General features: G+C 38.3%; 1 protein-coding gene across 1 annotated transcript in view; it reads right to left on the bottom strand.

Moving 5' to 3' along the window:
* LOC142354143 (carboxylic ester hydrolase-like) overlaps positions 1–16,330 on the bottom strand; it is a 21,010-nt gene extending 4,680 nt beyond the window's left edge. Inside the window, exons 1-2 of the mRNA XM_075406409.1 lie at positions 15,541–16,330; positions 10,295–10,729 (exon numbers count right to left, since the gene is read on the bottom strand). Coding sequence (XP_075262524.1) covers positions 10,295–10,729; positions 15,541–15,733 — 628 coding nt within the window. The 5' untranslated portion in view covers positions 15,734–16,330. The remainder of the gene's footprint in view (positions 1–10,294; positions 10,730–15,540) is intronic.
* Between the last annotated feature and the right edge of the window lie 5,817 nt (positions 16,331–22,147).

The raw sequence follows: 22,147 nt of genomic DNA, 5'->3' as shown, positions 1-22,147 counted from the left end.
AAAAAAGACTTTCCTCAAGCGGAAGTTCGACCCGCAGATAAAACGAGCCCTGTTGGCGGAGTTAAGATGAACATATTATTTTTCGTGCAATAAAAATTCTTCAAAAACCAAGACTAGCCATTGTAAATTGGGACATGAACAGAGCACTGGTCATGCACAAAAAACTTAAATCTTTAAACTTATTCAGCGTTGATATGTTACGCCACGAAGCTCCGGGAGACTATAGCATTTCATTTCTGAACAGTATCTACTGAGCGTTTTGCACGTGCAGTTTATTTTCATTTTAATTGCATCAAAAGTTCCAAAACTGCACCCTTTGTGCAATTGTAACCCCGGAAACGATCATAGCTGTTACGGCTGATATTAGTAGTGAAAAACTAAAAATACCTTTACGCACGTTCTGGTTCGTTTAAAGCTTTAGAAACTTTTCTTGACTGTAATTTCCTTAGGATTTTCTGCAAAACTTTAAGAAAATAACTTGAATTTCGTAACTCAAAGTCATACAACTTGACTCCAATTACACTAATGCTCGCTCTGTTAGAAATATGTTCACCATATGACATTTACGAGTGGTAATTAAACATTACATAACTGACATTTACAGTTAAAGGGAGTATTCTGTTCAGGAATTTAATCTGTTTACATAGCAAATTATTAAGTAAATATGAAATTAACCATATTAAGACAATGATTATGTAGAGAAGTTGAACGTTAAACATAGCAAAATGGCGGGATATTTGAAGGTTCATCAAAAACTAACATAAAACATTTCTGACACAACATTTGACATCTAAACAATCTTTAAAACAGGAAAACTTACTGTATTATTTAAATATTAACTAAAGTTTGTTCATAACTGAAATGGAAAGTATGAATTCGCCCACATATCAGAAGCTGTCATAATTTTGGCATTGCTCGTGACATTTAGAAAGCGTATTGACACAACGCAACTAATTGATCAAATAATTATATGGTAAAAACTAGATGGAATTTGAAAAAAGGGAAAATATGCCGTTCAGGGTAAAGTTGCAAAGTCGATGAACAAAATGAGCATCGAGACTAGCACCAATGGTTAGAGTATCAAGTGAAAAGTATGCCCAACCCCCCTTTCAGGGTCCTAAACTCAAGTCCCTAGGAGCTAGAGCACTTCAAAAGTACAGCACTTTTTCAAGGTCACCCGACTATTGGAAACAAAAGTTGTGACCTTGAGATGACAACTATTGAAAAATGAAAGCAACGCATAAGGGAATGAGAGTACATATGAGAAATATACACCAGTGACCTTGAAGGTCTTGCACCAAGGTTAAATATTATTTTTTCCAACATTTTAGTATGTTTTTACATTATTTCTAATATAAAATTCAACATTGATCGAACTTGACCCAATTCCGTCGCTCTAGCAACTGAGAATTGCCGGTTGAGGGCATAGCTATATACTCATCATAAAAGGATCTAATAATTTGATATAAAAAATTTAAAATATTAGTTTTGACCGCAACATAGCCGGCCCAGTTTTTGGTCACAAATCCAAAAATAACATCACTTGCGGTCACAATTTACAGTGATCAACTTCACAATAGGTCTTTTGTAGCTACCCGTTGCAGTTTTTACTAGCGCTGATCTGGCTATTTGGTCGTCACTCTTATGAACTTCTTGAATTCTTCCTAACGGGAAGTTGAATGGATGCACATTCTTATCGACTATCCAAACCAGGTCACCAGTTTTTGGCTCGATAAGTTCCTCCTTGGCCCACTTCGTCCTCTGCTGTAGGCTTGGCAAAAACTCAGACATCCAACGGTTCCATACGGCAACTAGGATGCTATGTTGACCTCTGAACAGCTTTCTGTAACTCGCAGTAGTTCCCGAAAACAACGCATTTGGCCAATTATTGCTAATTTGACCTATCAGAAAGTGGTTTGGTGTCAGTGGCTGTAAATCGGTGACATCTCCACTAACATCCGTAAGTGGTCGGTTGTTCATTAACTGCTCAACTACACAGAGTACTGTGCGAAGTCTGTCTTCAGTTAAGCTCTGTTTGCCGAGAACATTGTACAAAGCTTTCTTGCAAGATTTCACAAGACGTTCCCATACACCTCCAAAGTGAGGAGCTGCAGGCGGGTTGAAGGTCCACTTGATGCTCTCCTCTGCCAGTCTACTTGCTATTTCGTCTTTCCTGAGCTCATGGAAGGCTTCCTTGAACTCTCTAGCCGCTCCAACAAAATTTGTTCCATTGTCAGAGATTATTGACTGAGGTTGACCCCTTCTTGCAATGAACCTATGTACAGCACCAATGCAAGCTTCAGTGTCCAAGCTGTCAACCAGTTCCAGATGAACAGCTCTAACACTCAAGCAGGTAAAGAGACACACCCATTTCTTCATTGTACGTCTGAACATCTTTACTTCAAACGGTCCGAAATAATCGACACCGGTATTTGTGAATGGTCGGACATTATTCGTCACTCGGTGTGTCGGTAAATCACTCATCTGTGGAGTTTTACCGCTAGTAAACAGTCGACATGTTACACAATTCGGTTTCACTGCTCTCAGCGCGCTTCTTAATCCAAATATCCAAAATTTCTTCTGTACTTCGTTCCGAATATACTCCACCCCTTCGTGATGAAAAATTTTGTCCTGATAGCTCAGAAACAACTCAACTGCTCTATGTTTGCTAGGCAAAATAACAGGGTGTTTTGTCTCGAATGGTAAATTAGTTCTCCTCAGTCGTCCTTTTGCTCTCAGGACACCGTTAGAATCAATGAATGGAGATAAGGAAACAATTTTGCTGTTTGAAGAAACTGTTTTCTCGGATTTCAAGTCATCAATTTCTTTAGAATAGACTTCCAGCTGAACTAATTTCCAAATCAGTTGTGCAGCTTCTTCCAGTAGTGAATGCACTTCAGAGTTCTTTCTGGCAAGCGATAAAATCCAAGCAATTGTTCGCCTCAATCGGTTGTATTGGCTGTATCGTTTCCAATCGACTACACCAATTACCCTCGTTTGCCACGTAAACTTGAACATTCATATCCTGCTTGGCTGGAAGCTGATTATCTTCGTTTAACAAGATCGGTTGTAGCAGCCAATCTGGACCCTTGATCCAATTACTGTTGGCTATGTCATCGAAGCTGAGACCTCTTGTTCCAAGGTCGGCTGGATTCTTAGCACTTTCCACGTGGTGCCATTCGTCCACAGTTGAAGTGTCGAGTATTTCTGCTACTCTGTTTGCAACAAAGGTAGGCTTTTTCTCGTTGCTCGATCTTATCCACTGTATAACTGTTGTAGAATCAGACCACATAAAAACTTAATGGAAATGAATTGAGTGTTCCTTCATGATTGTGTCTTTCAGTCGATTCCCGGTTAATGCTGCCATGAGCTCAAGTTTTGGAATTGTATGATGCTTTACAGGTGCAACTCTGGCTTTTCCTATGATAAAGGATACTTTACGCTCTGATTGATTTTTTTCTGTTACAAGATATGCTACCGCACAAAATGCGTCCTCTGAAGCATCACCGAAAACGTGCAACTCATTTCGAATGTTTTCGCTCGACGTTTCATACCATCTGCTGACTTCAAACACTTCACCGGCATTCAATTCTCCGACCCAATTCGAGAATTGATCACTGAGGTTCTCGTCGATAAATGAGTCACATTGTTGTCCTCTTGTCTGCCATATGCCTTTCAGGATTATTCTTCCACGGATAACAAATGGAGCTAGAAATCCCAAAGGATCAAAAACGCTAGAGACAATTGATAGCACTTTTTGCTGGGTCCAATATTTCTCAGGCTTAAACTGTAAACCTCTGCATACTTTCAGCGTGTCGGTTTTATTGTTCCATTCTAATCCAAGAATCGTCAGGGCCTTGTCATGTACTTCATCTTCATCAAAAATAGTAGCCCACTTAGTTAGTTTGAAACCACCTTTTGCTAAAAGAGCAATTAATTCTGCTTTGACGTCAGCAGCTTCTTCCCGACTCTGCAGCGAGACAAGTAGATCATCCATATAGAAGTTATGGCACGCTATGTAACTAGCTCGATCTGAATTTTCAGCATTGTCCGTTGCACATCTTTGTAGCGCAAAGTTTGCACAAGTTGGAGACGATTTAGCGCCAAATATATGTCTATTGTACTGATACGTTACTAATTGATCATTTTCATCTGACCATAGAAACCGTAGAAACTTTCGATCTTCCGGTTTGACTTCAACTTGAAGGAACATTTCTTCAATGTCGGCACTCAAAGCATATCGGTTCTCTCGGAATCGTGCCAAGATTCCCATCAGACTGGCTAGCAAATCCGGACCTGCTAAAAGCATGTCGTTGAGACTTGTCCCGCGAAATTTGCTGGCTGCGTTACATACTCTTCTCACTTTGTCGGGTTTGTGAGGATTCAAAACTGGGTGATGTGGTACATACCAGACTTGCTGATTGATTGTTGCTGCCAAGTCGCTGCTAGAAAGAACTGAGATATATCCTTTACTAAGATCTGAGTTAATTGTTTCTGTATATTTCACTTTAAGTAATTCGTCTGTCTGTAATCGACGCTGCAACCCTCGAAGTTGTCCCAATGCTGATGAAAAGTTGTTGGATAAAGCTGCTTGTTCACCGTTCCATAATAAACCAACTTCATATCGTTCACCGTTGAATTTGATCGTTGAATTCAGAATCTCGGTGGCTAGTTTGTCTTCTTTTGTTCTCTTGTCGGCAACTTTAAGTGTTCCGTAGGACTCCATATCCCACCACTTCTTGACAACTTCAGCTAGTTTCATGTCGTCATTGATGGCTACATGACACGCTGCGCTGAGTTTTAGCTGATTAATTGGAACTGGACCACTGACTGTCCATCCAAGTGGTAACTTAATAGCCCACGGTTTGTTCTCACCGCCATTTTTGTATTCGACGGGTCGAATCAGTTCATAAGCATTCTGGCCTAGAATGATCGCAACTTTCTTCAAATCGATCTGCTTGAAACCCACACACTTCAAGTAGGGATACTTCTCTTTCATCTCCTGGAAATTGTAAACGCTTGTTCCAATTTCCAAGTTCTTTTGACTGTGAATTGTGAGTAGCTTTCCTTTGTCCTGCATACAGTTAGCCGGCCCAATTGTAGCCTGAACCGCTCTGCATGTTGTAATTTGTGTGCCGTGAATTCCAGTAACATTTAACGACACTGGTTCTCCACGTAATTCAAGCTTTTCTAACAAGTCTTCATCCACCCATGTCTGAGTGGACCCCGTGTCACAAACAGCAAGAGTGTCTTCGAATTGTCCTTCATCTCCGAAGATTCTGACACGTGCTATTTGCATTAAACCTCTTATTGACTCCACATTGCTGGTTAAATTAGTCACATCTGTCTTGTTAATGGGTTTCAAGTTTTCCGACCTTTTCTTGTAGTGAAGCAAGTTTCTGTGGGTTTTCTCACAGCCATCAACGCCACAATTTCTTTTCCATGGACAGTCTTTTGCTGCATGGTTATCAGCAAGACAACAAAAACATAGCTTCTTTTCTTTAACGACATTGTATCGTTCATCTATTTTCATGTTCTTGAACTTATCGCAGTTCCAGACCCTATGATTTGAACCTTCGATAGGACATTTGTTTTTGGTCCGAGTTTTATCGTCATTTGAACTGAAGGCTGACTCGCTGGGCTTTGGACTTTTCTTGAAATCAGGTTTCTTACCGAACTTTGTCGTTTGTGTTTCGAATTTTGACGATGTAGGCTCACAATGAACCAATCGCTCATGTACTTGCGCTTCTTCTTGCAACCAATTATTAAACTCGACCAGGTTTGGTATTCGTCTTGCTTTGGTTGGGGCCTCTTTAAAGGCAAACCATCGACGCTTTGTATCTAACGGCAACTTACTGACCGCAATATCAAGGTTACTAGAAGAAAACAAGTCGTTCGAGTACCCAAATTGCTGTAGAATGTTCACAAACGTGGATACCGTATCAGCAAACTCTATCAAGGATGATAAGTCGCTAAATCTAACCTGTGGGAAGTTCTGAATTTTGGCAAGTTGTGAAGAGACAATGTGATGAGGCTGGCCAAACTTTCTTTGCAGTGTGTTCCAAGCCTGATCGTACATTGTTCCAGAGTAGCCCATTCCATTGACAGCTCGTTTTGCTTTTCCAACAAGCAATGTCTTCAAATGGCTCATTTTCTCGTCTCGACTAATACTGCTGCTGTGTATTGTAGACAGAAACATTCCACTCCATTCAGGCCAATCCAATGGATTACCATCAAATTCGCGCAATTTTAATTTTGGCAAACTTCTGTTACCATTGTTGGTTGGTTGTGAAAAGATATCATTACCGTTGTCCCTTGGAGACAAGAATGAGTTTGAATAGGCGTATCTATCAGGTGAAAATCGTCTATCTTTGCTTCCCAGAGGTGTACTTTGAATTCTTGTTTGCTGCTCAAATGGATTTTCGATATCTTCCCCTGAACTGTACTGCTGTCGATACTTTGTTAAACGACTCGAATAATTATCTGTCTTTAAAAAAGAACTTGATGGACGCTCCACTTCTGGCAGTTGAACTTTGAGGTTTTCTGCGTACTCATCGTTTTCCTCGTGAAGTTCTTTCGGGGAAAATTCGTCATCAGACTCTGTTTCGTTTGATTGTTTAGATTTGTCAGAAGTCTCTCCAGAAGAACTTTCTAATTCGGCTTCCATCAAGCGAAGTTGAAGTTTTTCCTAAACTTGTCTCATCTGTTCTTCGTGCTCTCTTTGCTTTCTTTCAAACTCCATTTGAAGCTTTTTGGACTCGATGTTGGCCTTCTTTTTGGCCTTCTCCTGTCTTTCTTCAACTTTCTGGAGCTTTAGCAATCTCTTCTCCTCCTCTTTTGCAAGCTTGTTCTCCAATGAGTAATTACCAAATTTACCCACTTGACTTGTGTTTTGAGTCGGCCTGTCGCTTTTCTCTTTCTGTGGGCCACTGCTCACAAGGTTTACGCCATTGTCCTGAGGAGTACTGTCCGTTAGAACTGCTGCATTTGGAGCATCTTCTGCCAATGTAGTGAATGTGGAGACTGAAACTTCTCCAAACGAAACCATTCTGTTTTCTGCTGCTGCTTTTAGATCGAAAAGATTCAAAATGTAGCATTTGTGATCCGTTAGACGACTTCTGTAGTCAATACATTTCTCTGTTACCTCAGAGCAACCAGTCCCACCGTGTTTGGCCTCTACTTTACTCAGCTGATTGAGTAACTTGTCTTCTTCTTCGAAGTATGCGTCAACTTCAGATCTAGCTCGAGCAAGACGATAGTTTCCTTTCAACAATCGTATCAACTCTTCTCTTTTTCTTCTGAGTTGGTCATACTTCTGATTCAAATTAACCAAGTCCAAAGAGTGCTCTTGATGGCCACGTCTGAATGGAATGATGATTTTTTGTTGGGAAGATGCTTGTTGTTCTGATGAAGAAGGCATCCACTTCTTGGCAACCTTCTGAGATTTTGTCGACTTCTTGAACATTTTGATAATAAATAACAACAAATATTATCTTTTTAAATGTCCGGGTCGGCGGACCATTAATGTTACGGCTGATATTAGTAGTGAAAAACTAAAAATACCTTTACGCACGTTCTGGTTCGTTTAAAGCTTTAGAAACTTTTCTTGACTGTAATTTCCTTAGGATTTTCTGCAAAACTTTAAGAAAATAACTTGAATTTCGTAACTCAAAGTCATACAACTTGACTCCAATTACACTAATGCTCGCTCTGTTAGAAATATGTTCACCAGATGACATTTACGAGTGGTAATCAAACATTACATAACTGACATTTACAGTTAAAGGGAGTATTCTGTTCAGGAATTTAATCTGTTTACATAGCAAACTATTAAGTAAATATGAAATTAACCATATTAAGACAATGATTATGTAGAGAAGTTGAACGTTAAACATAGCAAAATGGCGGGATATTTGAAGGTTCATCAGAAACTAACATAAAACATTTCTGACACAACATTTGACATCTAAACAATCTTTAAAACAGGAAAACTTACTGTATTATTTAAATATTAACTAAAGTTTGTTCATAACTGAAATGGAAAGTATGAATTCGCCCACATATCAGAAGCTGTCATAATTTTGGCATTGCTCGTGACATTTAGAAAGCGTATTGAAACAACGCAACTAATTGATCAAATAATTATATGGCAAAAACTAGATGGAATTTGAAAAAAGGGAAAATATGCCGTTCAGGGTAAAGTTGCAAAGTCGATGAACGAAATGAGCATCGAGACTAGCACCAATGGTTAGAGTATCAAGTGAAAAGTATGCCCAACCCCCCTTTCAGGGTCCTAAACTCAAGTCCCTAGGAGCTAGAGCACTTCAAAAGTACAGCACTTTTTCAAGGTCACCCGACTATCGGAAACAAAAGTTGTGACCTTGAGATGACAACTATTGAAAAATGAAAGCAACGCATAAGGGAATGAGAGTACATATGAGAAATATACACCAGTGACCTTGAAGGTCTTGCACCAAGGTTAAATATTATTTTTTCCAACATTTTAGTATATTTTTACATTGTTTCTAATATAAAATTCAATATTGATCGAACTTGACCCAATTCCGTCGCTCTAGCAACTGAGAATTGCCGGTAGAGGGCATAGCTATATACTCATCATAAAACGATCTAATAATTTGATATAAAAATTTTAAAACATTAGTTTTGACCGCAACAATAGCAGATTATGAGATCAACAACGACATTTAGGTAAACCAGATAAGAAAAATGTGTGCTACCTGCTGTAAAATATTAATCATTATTGTACCTCCGAAGCTGTTGAGCAATTTTGAAAAAGTGAGCACACCAGAAATTATAAACGCAAGCAAAATCGTAAAATTGTTCTTTTTTGATGTGAGAGAATAAACGCGTTTTAATAAACAAAAAACTTTCTGAAAACTTTCTTCATGAAAAAAATATTGCAAAAAACCTGTGTAACCTTTCCCAGATTTTCTTCAGTTTGAAAGCTTCCACAACCTTGATCAGTATAATTAATGATATTTAAGGAAGATATCATGCAATGGCTGAAACTGTTTTGCAAAATTAATTATATGCTTTTTTCTTGTATAAGAGTACAGTGACCCCTATTCTGTTTGCTCCAAAGGTATATATTTTTCAACTGCATTTTAAATCAGAAACAACTGTGGGACAACCTTTCCTCTAACAAAACAAAGCACAAACTTTTTAAATGAAATTCGTTCTAAATGGTTGCATTTTTCATGGCTGTCATGGATTTTTCCGAAACCTGAGGACAGGTGACGACGCTTTGACGTATTTTCTTCATCATTTTTGACGAAGAGCAATCAAATTGTTGCAGGTTGTTCATGTAACATCGGTTTTTTTGGTTAACAAAAAGAAACAAGAAAGATTTTATTTAATTTTCTTCTCGAAGCGGGTCGATGAAATTAATCACTTTAAATGATGTACGTTTTGAAGCTATGCTTTAATTTTTTTATTTTAGCTTCAAGTGAAGAAATTTACCAATTATGTAACTTGTCATGATGTCAAAGATAATTTTTTCTTTTTTCTCACAATATAAAATTAGAAGAGTATTTCATCTATGAATTTTTAAATTGATGAAACTGAATAAGAAAATCATTAGCTCAAAAGAGTTTTCCATTTTTAATTTATTGATAATTAGTTATTTTTTGACGGAAAAACAATTGATAATGCCAGGTTTCCATCACGGCTAGTTGGAACAAGCTCATTACAGTTAATCTAGCCTGTTTCAATCAATCAAGTAATGTAGCAATGTAGTTGGACTGCTCCAATGCAATGCTATTTAGTCGTGCCATGTTACGGCTTCAGTATGTACAGCAGCAAAACAGTACAATCGGAAATTTGCAAATTTCTTACGAAAATTTTTCTTGCACATTTGAAAAGAATTGCTCCACTTGACTGGTGAAAAGACTTGCTCGACCCATGAGAAGACCATGCTTGACCTATGAAATGGTTTAGCTGGAATATTGAATTGCTATTCCCGACCCATGGAACGAACATTTTTGACCCAAAATACCCATGGAAAGGATATGCTCGAACCAAAATGCTTACGAGAAAGCCGTGCTTGAGTCAAAATGCCCATAAAAAGACTTTTAATCAACCCATGAACAGACTTTTCCGAAAGTTCAATTAGAAAGCTCAACTGTTCTAATCAACTGTACTTTTTCAGTCAGTACATACGCTGCCTACTAAAATTTTTGAGTCTTTTCATGGGTCAATGCCTAAACTTTGGTGCCGAAAGATTTGTTATGTTCTTTTTGCAGGAAAAAGAAGATCAAAAATCAAATCTTTCCACCTGCTGAGCATCCAAACAGAGTGACATTTTCGGGGTCTCCTCCAAAACAGCCGATATGTTCATGTGTCCATTTGAGTGCAAACTGTTGGTCCTTCAGCCCCAGATTCTCCTCTATCTCCCCCTCTATACTGATGAAACCCAGATAGTTCAGTCTGTAGTTTATACTCACTCCCACTGCATTGTGCGTTGATGCAAATTTTGACATGTCGTAGTAAATTTCGCTTCCACTTCCTTTGGTAAAAGCGCCTCCATGTATGTGAAACACGACTGGCAGTTTTTTCGATTTTGCGGTGATTGGGTTCCTTATAACACCATTTGATAGAGACATGAAAATATTGAGGTATATGCATTCTTCAGACATGAGCAGTCGAGTTGCGAATATGTTATCAGCTCCCTGAATAGCAGAATGTCCTCGTTTGTTTGCGACAAATGGACCTGGAAAAAAATGTTTAAAGAATGTTATGAGGTATTAACTCTTCCTTCATCTTCATAGTTGAAGAAGAGGAAGAATTTTCTTCAAAAAACTTTCTGACTTCAGATTTAAAAAGTTTTCCTGCTAGGATTGAAGTTAACAATTTCTGGGAGAATCACAAATCATCTATTATCAGCTTTTAGTGAAAGCTGGGGAAATCAAGCGAATCAGTTTGATGATAAAACCATAATGAGAGGCAAATAGTTCAAGATGAAACAGAATTTTAACAACAGCTGAAGTAATTTAAATTCTATAAGGAAACGCCACATACATGCAATTAAATAACAAAAAGTTTCGCTAATTTGCGTTCGCACATAATGTTCCAACCCGGGGATCACCACTTCTGTCCTAATTGTCGACCAAACGAAAAAGAGATCAATTTTTGTCTACCAGAAGAAAAAATGTTACAAACAGAAACCACTAAAAAAAATTAAACAGAACAGTCTTGGAGAATGGCTGCCATTACTTAGTGTACGAGACACGACGAACAAAAAAAAAACAACAAAAATAAGAATTAAGTTTAAGAAACAGTTAGATCTTCACTAGAAAAGAGAATGGTTTGATTTCTCATTAACAAGACTTGTAACAGGTCAACAAAAATCAGAACAAAAAAGGGTTGAAGTCGAAACATCCAAAGTTCAAATGAACAAAAGAAAAACAAAAGTCATAGCAACCATAAACAATTAATCTGAAACACGAGAGATAGATTCTAAGGACAGATAACTCTATAGAAATCTATGGGACTCTTCATTAGTGAGACTAAGTTATAGGGCTAAAAATGAAAATAAATACAGGCGAAAATCAGAAATTCAAATAAATTACAAAAACTTTGTGTTGAAGCAATTAAAAACATATTATTATAAATAAGATGATTCTATTTGTTCTTTTGCATCTTCATTTGACTCCAGTGGACCGTGTTTTAATGCATTAGTGTGGCAAAACAACAAAAAAGAACAACAAGTTTGGAAAATATCGAGAAATATCCAAAATTTAACATTATGTTTTGAGATGTTTTAGTATCAAATTCACAAAACTACTAGTCAAAGCATACAACTGCTAAACAAGTTATTTTTGATTCTCGAGAGATATGAGTAGATAAATATTTGTTGTGTTTATTTTACGTTTTGACGACAAAAAGAACAAAAATTGTACAGATGAACAAGGAAACTATTCTATAATCAAATAATTTCAATGTCAAAAATTAAACAAAACCTTTCAAACTGAAAGCAACGATTAGATCAAACTATATCCACATGAGAAAACAGTTTGATTGATTTACCATTAATTGGAATATGTCATTTGACTGCGAAAAGAACAATCAGAAATAGGCAGAAACATAAAGATCTTAAAAAGTTCTAAGAAAACTATGTAGCAGACACATTAAATTCATTCTATTATTTTTTCCAGAAACTCATGTGGAACTCTTTGCTAATGTACTAATGAGACAAAACATCAACAACAAAACACAAAAATTTGAGAGACCTTTGACAGTTATTCAAAATTTAAGAAATTTTTTTAATGCAAATTTGTAATATCAGTAAAAAAATTAATGATTAAACCAAAAAACCGCTAAACAGATTAATTGCTTCACTACAAAGTTGATGCAATCTGTAATTAATGGAACTGTTATACAAGCTGACAAAAAGCAGGACAAAGAGAAGAAAAGTTAAAAAATATAATATTTTTGAAAACAAATAGTTTTAAAGCAATTAAAACCATTAGCAACCACCTGAAAGCATTTAACAGATTAATTTATAACTCCATATGAAACCAATGAAGCCTGTTAATAATCATAAGTTATGAGATTAGAAAAATTTAGCAACACAGACAAAAACACTAAATTCAAAAAACGGTAGAAAGCATGAGAAAAAAAATGTGTCGAGGCCTTAAAAAACGTCAGCAATCCACTCAACGCTTTATATATCTTCAATTTGTCTTCGCTTCAACTGCGATGAATCTTGTAATGTTGCACGAATTCCAAACAGAACATCAAGTGCGCAAATTCTGAGCAAATATCTAAAAATCACCAAATTTTTAAACAAATTCTAAGCCCAAAGACTTGCGAGTCTTTTTCAAACATTTCATTATACCAATCATCAACGTTATTCAAAGACTATCAAAAAATCGGAAATTGAATAAAACGACGTTTAAAGTGAACAAACTCATGATGTCAAATGACAAGTGTTTAAAAAGCATTTGAACCTCTATAAATTCTAAAAAAAAACGAAATTCGGAAAAAAACTCTTTTGGATGTGCCATGCTTGAATTGTTTTTTGATAATACTAACAAGCCCCCTGAAAAGACTGAAGTTATTTTTTGGTGGATTTGGTTGAAAATAGATCCATACAAAAAAGTCCAGCTGATAAAGAAGGAAAGATTGTTTTGATCCAAGTCTGGATCTTTTTCAAGTTTCCAGCTTTCCAATAATTTAAAAATTTCTCGAGTTTCTATATTCTGCAGATGAATGCGCAATTTTACATATTTTAATAGATATCAAGATAACAAACAAGTTCTGTTTCATAGGCCCTTGAAATAAAAACGCCAGAATTTTTTTTAAAAAATGCTAACGATTGTGTTAATGGCACGATATTCACTGAAAATTTTGCATCCATACGCATAAAATTTATTGTCACTGACCTCAAGAAAAACGGAAGAGTTTTGTTTCTGAAAAGAAACGTTATTGGAAACTTTCAATTTGAAATCACTGTAAGAAGTTCAAAACTCTACTTAAATTAATAAATTTTTTGTAATTCTAAGAATATTGTGCTTTTGAAAGGCGTTGAATAAATTCTAATTTAATTCTTGGCATAGAAAAAATCTCTAATAGACTTTCATCTATTATGCAAAAAATAACTGCTGTTAATTTATAACCAGACTGAAGAAGAGTCAGTCACAACATTGTTGTGCTGAAAAATTGTCAGGAATGTTTCTATTGTCATTAACGCCATGCTGGATATTTTGCAATGAAAAATTAAAATGACTTTACCAATTGTAGATAGGAATGTGCATGCAGACTTTTAATAGACTATATGGATCACGCATTCATAGCAAAATCCTTTTTTCAGCTTACAGGGACCAGTAAAAGTTTTCTCAAAAGTGGCGTTAAAAACGCGCAAAATGGATGAAAAACTATTTGTAGATTTTATCGATAATCGAATAATTAAAATCTTTAGTTTTTTGCTGTTTGATTTTTGTTTTTTCTGTTGCACTGCACTTTTTAATATAGATACTCCGGGCTATCTAAAATCAGAAACTTGAACTTGATTAGACCAGTTTGTCAAACAAAAATCGGGTAATGATTGAGAACAGTGCATTTTGATGAAGCAGTTTGTCAAACTTTTGGGACGAATTTAGATGGTGTCTGTATATGAAAGAACTTATGTTCCACAAAGAAAATTTTTCTCAAAAAAGTACTCCACACTTTTGAAATTTAATGGAGTTTTCAAAAAAGTGGCGTCCAATTTATACAAAATTCTCTATACATTTTTTTTGTTTCAGTAAATAAATGCAGGTTACTAACTGAACGTATGAATGAAGACTGACACGGATTACCAGTCACACAAAAATCCCGGCAATCAGTCAATGTCGTGCATGAATTATATGACTTTTTGGTATTCTTATAAAGGTCATGAACTACAAATTAATCATTTATGGAAACCAGATGACAGCAAAAAGCATTCAAGGTTCAGCACTTTTCAGTGGTCTCACTCTGAATTTGGGGAAAATTTCATTTTTTTCTGCTATCATACAAGGTGAGATAAGATTGTATTGTTATCTTACAAAAATCATTAAAAAATTGCAGACACAGATTATCATAATTTGACAAGAAGTCAGTTTCTATGCAAACTAACGAGAAACTAATGGTGGTTACAATTTTAGCGCGTTATGAAGACAAAAAATTTGTTTGAGCTTAACTTATCGCTGCATAAATCATATCAGTATCATAAATGATTGTTTATCATGATCTCTTACTAAACATACAAGGGATCAAATTTGATCTCCTGTGTATAGTACAAACTCAATTACGATTTCCTAATTTTCGTAAAAGGATAGTTCTAAGAGATAACGCATGATGTGTATGGTATCACATTTGCTCCTTGTACTATAAGTACGAAGTGGGAGCCCGGGAACTGTTATTAATACAAAAGTGATCATTATAAAAATTAGCGTCTATGCAACAGAGACAATTTAATTTTTTAGCCAAAAGAAATCCTATGCTTTGCCAAAACAACGTGGAACAATTGTACTAAAACCAGGAACCGTGCATCTAGCTGTCAAGCCAGTGCTCAAAAAATGTGGGTGGTACTTAACATTATGGACCGCTGTTGAAGATATTTTGGATCAAAATTTGTGAACAGGTGATTTATTTTTGTATTAAAGAGACTCATGCAAAGATCGTGTGATGAATAACGGCAAATTTTTTACAAGACATTTTGACTTGATGATTATTGATGGTCATTGAATGATACAGTACAAAACTTTCAGTCTAAGCATGGTTAAAATTGAACTTTTTTGGGTTCAGCTGAAGTCGAGTCTTGAGTTTTTTTACAGAAAATTCTGGTCCTTCATGCTATTTTCACGGACAATTTTGATAGAGGGTGGAATTTTCATAATGTAAGGTTGATTTAGTCGAAGGTAGTAATCGAAAAATAAAGTTCCAAAGGTGCATGGCTGTCAAGTTTAAATCCTAGACATTATTTTAGACAATCATACTGTGGTGTTTTTGGATGGGTATTGGGTCTTGATTCCCGATAGGGAACTGGACATCGCTTACCTTCTTCACTGTCCAGTTTGCCCTCTAGAGGTCTGAGTGGTTCGAATCTGAGGTCTCCTATTGGCTGTTGTGCATATGGGATTCCGAGGAACCTGGCCACTTTGCAGTCATCTCCCACTTGAACTATCTCTCCACTGATCACACCCAATTTTGTATCCAGGGTAATTGTTTCGACTTCATATTCGGAGTCCATGATAAAACGTTGTAGGTTGAAGTACAATTATTTGTTTAAAAGGCAGTTAAAAACTACAAGACGGAGCAGGATATAGTTTGTTGCCCAGAAATTTGTTTAAAAAGAGCAGCAGAAATGGCTGCTTTAGCTAGTATAAAGTCAAGGAAATGATAGATATCAGAGGTTGGAAAAAGAACTGACCATTTCGCTTACAAAAATTCCAGAAATTTGTTGACATGACAAAGGGAAAATGTATTAAACGCCGTAAAATGTATTATGAGAAACAAGAGTAGCAAAACAGAACAAAAGTAGTGCTTTTAAGAGCCATAATTATACAAACAGAAAAAAAACTTTGAACAAAATTTACGAGAAGATTTACGAAGTTCTGGACTACCGGTTTTGCGAATTTGATTTTGTGGTGATAATTCAAATTCTGTTGCAACGTCGGTAACTCGTTTAAATGAAGTATTGAATTTTATGAGACTTGAATGCATATATGCCATCGTCTAGTTTGAACGAACTGTTATATATTGTAAGAAAACTAAAATTTGAAATCAAAGTGCGTGTTTATAACTTCATTTTCGTCCACTTCGTGTTTTTGTTCACGATCTGTTTATTACCTTTTACGGCATAAAGTGTCATGAAAATACGTTACGTAATTGCGACGAAAAAGCTAATCCAAGAACTTAAAAAGCAGCTACGTGTCCTTATCTCGCGTAGAATAATTCTCGCCTAATTTAATGGTAAATGGTAGTATCCTATAGCATGTAAAGGGTTACATGACAATTTAACCAATGCCATTTTACCCAATGCCATTTTACCCAATGCCATTTTACCCAATGCCATTTTACCCAATGCTCTTTATTCTTTCCGTTCAATTATTCTATTACAAATTAGCAGTCGCTATTTCAAGGATGATTTTTAATATTTGTGGACATTATAATCCCATGTTCGGTTGTCATAGTTTCGTATCAAGTCCCACGGGCCATTTATTTTATAGTCGGCTAAATGGTCGTTCTCGTTAATTTAGCAATAGGGTAAATTGGGTAAGTTGGCATCGGGTAAAATAGCATTGGGTAAAATGGCAGGTTGGGCAAGATGGCATTGGGTATAATGGCATTGGGTAAAATGGAATTGGGTAAATTGTCCTGACACCCATGTAAAGACAAAGTGTCTTTACCAGGCTTGCACTGATACTTCAAAGATGCCGAATTATACATAACAAAAGTCTCAGCGCGGGTCGAATTCTTAAGCCTAAAAACATGTAAGGGCGGAGCTGCAATGGGCTGCCACGGAGGTACTAACTCCCGTATTCGCAGACTAGAAGTTTTGAACCCCCCGAACTCCATAGCCTTTAGCCGGATTTCCGTAGCCCAGAGACCATCGATGCTTGTAAACTCTGACGAAAACAGTAGTTCGAGGATTCAATTCATCATCTCTAATCGACATATAGCAACGTATTATCGGCAACACGTGTAAGCATTAACGATCATAGCAACATCAGGTTCTAAGCAACAAGTGAAACTTAGACGGCAAGATTTTTTGATGCTCATTTAACAGGTTTTTGTCTGATAATATTGACGTCCAAATCAGTTCGTATTCAATCGGCAATTGTCTAGAAAACCTAAAAATATTAAGCCGAAAACCAGCTTATTCGATACATATAGTAGTTATATTTACTTAAAATTAGGTCAAATGAACTTTTTCGGAACTTTCTACGTACATTAGAACGTATTTAATTCTTTTTTTTTAAAGTTTCAAAATACTCGATTCTGATTGGCTAAAACTCGTTACTACGTTTTACTACGTAACATCCTCCGGCCCGGAAGTAGATGTTGGGAAAACTGGTACAAGTTTTACAAGAGGGCGGACGAGTGAACCGGTCGACGTACGTAAAACGGCGGAGCGCGCGACGCTTTCGGAGCCGTAACGGAGTTCCGTAATCCAAGCGATTGGGTAGTAACCCCTAGGGTTGGTTTCCTCAACTATCCAAACCAAGTCACCGGTCTTAAGGTGTTGCTCGGCAGGCGTCTGCCACTTAGAGCGTCGGTTCAGCGTCGGTACGTACTCTTTGATCCAACGGGACCAGATCGCATTAGCGTACGACTGCGCACGGGCGTAACATTTACGATGGTCGAACTCATTTTTGCCGAAAACAGACGGAATACCGGTAGAGTGTTCTCTAAAAGGGAGTTGTTGGGTGTTAAAGCTTTCAAATCGCACGGATCAGCGCTTACGGGTGCTAAAGGACGCGAATTGAGAGCATTCTCCACGAGACAAAAGGTAGTATACAGTACCTCATCCGTGAGGCGACGCGTGCCAAGAATAGTATACAACACACGCTTGAAGCTGCGTACCAACCTCTCCCAGATACCGCCTTGATGTGGTGCGCTGGGTGGATTGAACCTCCACTTTATACCTTTGTGAGCGAACTCAGCTGCAATGTTGACAACGTTCCACTTTTCAATACTTTCTCGGAGTTCTTTCTCCGCTTCAATAAAGTTAGTGCCCTTGTCCGACCATATCATGGCAGGTGTACCCCTACGTGACACAAACTGCTCAACTCCCATAACACAAGAACTGGTGTCCATGGATGTAACTATCTCGACATGGACAGCGCGAGTAGTGAGGCAGGTGAAGAGGAAGCCCCACCTTTTCTCAGTAGTACGGCGGACAGTAACATAGAATGGCCCAAAGTAGTCAACGCCAGTGTTCGTGAAGGGAGGAGACTGGTAAGCAAGTCGCTCCTTAGGTAAGTCAGACATGATTGGTTGCATAGTTACAGCTTGGAATTCTCGGCATCTGAGGCAGTGTGCTTTGATGGAACGCAAAGATGATCTTAGTTTCAGTACTGTATAGTGTTCCTGCGCAATTGATCTTAAGTATTCAACGCCTTTATGAAAATGCTTTACGTGGGTGTGTTCAAGGAACAGTTTTACAAACGGATGACGTGCATCCAAAATGATTGGAAACTTTACGTTAAACCCAACTTCAATTAACCGCTTGATACGGCCCGAGGAACGGATTAGCCCATTTGGACTAGTAAACGGTGAGTGTGGAGCAATTCGGCTACTCTGTTTGACAGATTTATTGTCAAGAAGATCTTTTCTTTTGGTTGCAAAAGATTCTCCTTGTACCAAGTACTGTAGATGACGTTCGGCTTCGTCAAGCTCAGTAGGGTCAGTAATGCTACCATCGAGGTTACGGTAGCCGGCATGTTTTGGCAAAAGCCGGAGAACGTATGCGGCAATGCGCAAGTACTTTTGATGAGAACTAAACTTATCAAACGGAAATAATGGAGGAACGCGAGATGTCTGTTTTTTGTCAGATGTAGCCAGAGTTACGGTGTCTTCTATAGTGACTGATTGGTTGACGCCAAGTTTAATGTTTTTAATGACGTCTTTGTTTGGTACAAACGGGAAACGTGAATTAGTTAGGAAATGTGGACCTTTGACCCAACTGCTTAGTTGCAAAATCTCAGCGGACATGCCACGCGTGCCAGTGTCAGCTGTATTATTCTTATTTGTGACATGGCTCCATTGGTCAACGCTAGTACACTCCAAAATTTCACAAACGCGGTTTGCAACAAACATGGGTTGCTTTTCATTAGAGTTTATCCACTGAAAAACGGTCGTGCTGTCTGTCCACATGAATACTTGGTTAAAAGTTACAGTAAATGCCTGAATAATTTCGTTCTTCAGTCGAGCGGCAAGTAGAGCTGCTTGCAATTCCAGTTTTAGGTCAGTCATTACTTTCATTGGCGCCACGCACGCTTACCGCAAAACAAACGCAAGCTCTGTTTTGATCTTGCCCGTAGGAGTTGTTACTCGGGCTCGAAGAAATGCAACGGCACTAAAAATGTCCTGGGAACTGTCAGCGAGCAAATGCATTTCTATATTACCAAAGGGTCCACTAAAGTAACTTCGAGGAATTTTGATGTTTTCAAGCTTTGGTAAGTCCACACTCCAGACCAAAAATCTTTGAACCATGTCCTGTGGGAGCTCGTCATCCCATTGTTGTCCTGTGACACGCCAGATGTCTTTTAAGAGCAGTCGCGCACCGACGGTAAACGGTGCGACAAGACCAATGGGGTCAAAGACTTTCGAAACAAGACTTAGAATCAAGCGTTGCGTGAGGGACTTGGTGATAGCGCAGCTTGTACGCCTACTCACAACTAAAGTGTCATTAGTGTGATCCCACTTTAACCCTAGCACATGCGATGAATCCTCCTGACATGAAACAATAACCTTGTGCTCAGTAGATTGAGGGGAGCCATCAATTCGATCAGCCAGATTTGGCATATTGCTTACGAATTTGGTAAGCTTGAACCCACCGAGATGGAGAAGACGTACCAAATCCTTCGATCTATTGATGGCTTTCTCAGGAGACTCCACTGAGTCAAGGTAATCGTCCATGTAGAAATTTTCAAGGACGGCTTTTGCAGCTTTGGGGTATAAATTGGCATTGTCTCTTGCCGTGCGTTGTAATGCATAGTTGGCGCATGTAGGCGAATCTTTAGCCCCGAATAAATGGCGCGTTTATTGATACACTAAAACATTAGTTGTGGGGTCCTCCCGCCACAGAAAGCGAAATGATGGTTGATCTCATGGCAATACGCCAACCTGTAGAAACATTCCCTCGATGTCGACAGAGACGGCATATGGATGTTGTCGGAAGCGAAGAAGTACGTAAATAAGGTTTTGGAGCAGATCAGGGCCAGTTAGCAAAAATTTATTCAGTGAGCCGCCATGAAATTTTGCTGCTCCATTGAGCACCCTACGCACCTTACCCGGTTTGTTCGTGTTTAAAACCGGATGGTGGGGTAGGTACCATTCTTTATCGGACCGGTTTGCAACATTGTGAGCGTCCGGAACCTCAATTACATACCCCTTTTTTAGGTCTTCCTTGATGGTACTAGTATACTTCTCTCTAAGGTCTTCATCCTTGGCCAATCGTTTTTCGAGAGATTTTAGTTGCACAAGGGAGGAGAAGTAATTATTTGGGAGCTTGGTGTTGTCTGCTGCCCACAGCATTCCGACATCGTATCTCAGGCCATTGTGTATGGTGGTACTCTCAAGGATTTCGTGAGCCCTCGCGTCTGCTGCAGTTCTTGAGTCGACCTGCTTGTTTGCCCCGAATGATTCAATGTCGTACCATGACTTTACTTGACTTACTAACTCATTGTCATGTTCGATATTCACTTTAAAGCACGTTGAGGTTATACAAGAACTTGATGGTAACGGACCGCTTAAGACCAAACCTATGGGTAAGCGTAAGGCAACGGGTGAACGCTTCTCGTCGGCAGAGAAGTATTCTAACGGTCGGATGGCTTGATAGACATCTTGTCCGAGTATCATCTCAATTTCTTCATAGGAATATGTCACTGGATCAAGGACTGCTAAGTGTGGGTAAGTCTCTTGTAGGGCCTGTACATTAATTATATCAGAGCCGACGTTCAGACTCTCTTTAACGATAGGGTTAATGGTAAACTGTTCGAAATCCTGATGTTCTTTTGGTTTCACAGTAACTTCAACAACCCTAGTATCAACTACTTCCTCAGTATTAATACCCTTGACAGTTAGCATTAGTGCTTTACCGTGCAAACCCAGTCTATCTGCGAGACTACCGGCCACCCAAGAGTTACTGCAGGCGGTATCACACAAAACTAAAGCCTTGGTATCTAAACCGGACGAATTGACCAAATGCGATTCCGTTACCTGAAGGAGCCCCTAACTTCAGTAACAGATGACATCGTTGTGGTCATATTAGACGGCTGTTGACTAGTAGTTGCTTTGCTTTGACCTGTGTTGCCAGAAGGCTGAATGGTATTGGGATTTGTTGACTCTTTTGTTGGGAAAACCCTATCTGCTCCATGCAATAGTGTGTTATGTGAACTATTGCACCCCTCTGCTCGGCACTTTCTCGGTTGAGGGCACTGGCGGAATTCGTGCTTATCATGTAAGCACGAAAAACAAAGTTTATTATCCCCCACGAGCTTAGCTCTCTAGGTTGGAGTCTTTTCCTTGAAAACTCGACACTCCCATAGCCGGTGGTTACCTTTTGCATACAATACAGCGAGAGTAAGTGTTTGTGGAAGAAAATGGCATTTGCTTCTTCGTTTCCCTTTGTTGTGAATTTGATGCAAACACTTTTGAGGCTGTTTTGGTTATCTTCAGGCGTTGCCTTGGTTGCGCTTTGTTTCATAAGATCATGGGCCTCAGCCTTTTCTTTAAGCCAATCGTTAAAGTTGAGGAGGGTAGGCTTAACCCAGTGCTTTTTAACCGTAAAGAGCGACCATGACTCTTTTATGTTTGGTGGCAACTTCTGTACCACTTGGTTAAGTGGAGATGCGCTCTTCAAGTCAGCATGATACGATAGTGACTTGAAAACCCCAACTAGACTGGATATGGCTGCAGAATAGTTAATGATGTTATC

This window comes from Convolutriloba macropyga, chromosome 15 (assembly GCF_964194025.1).
Source record: "Convolutriloba macropyga chromosome 15, txConMacr16.3, whole genome shotgun sequence".
NCBI classification, from domain to species: domain Eukaryota; kingdom Metazoa; phylum Xenacoelomorpha; order Acoela; family Convolutidae; genus Convolutriloba; species Convolutriloba macropyga.
The sequence above is the reverse complement of the archived record's forward strand: the minus strand, read 5'-3'. Positions and strand labels throughout refer to the sequence as shown.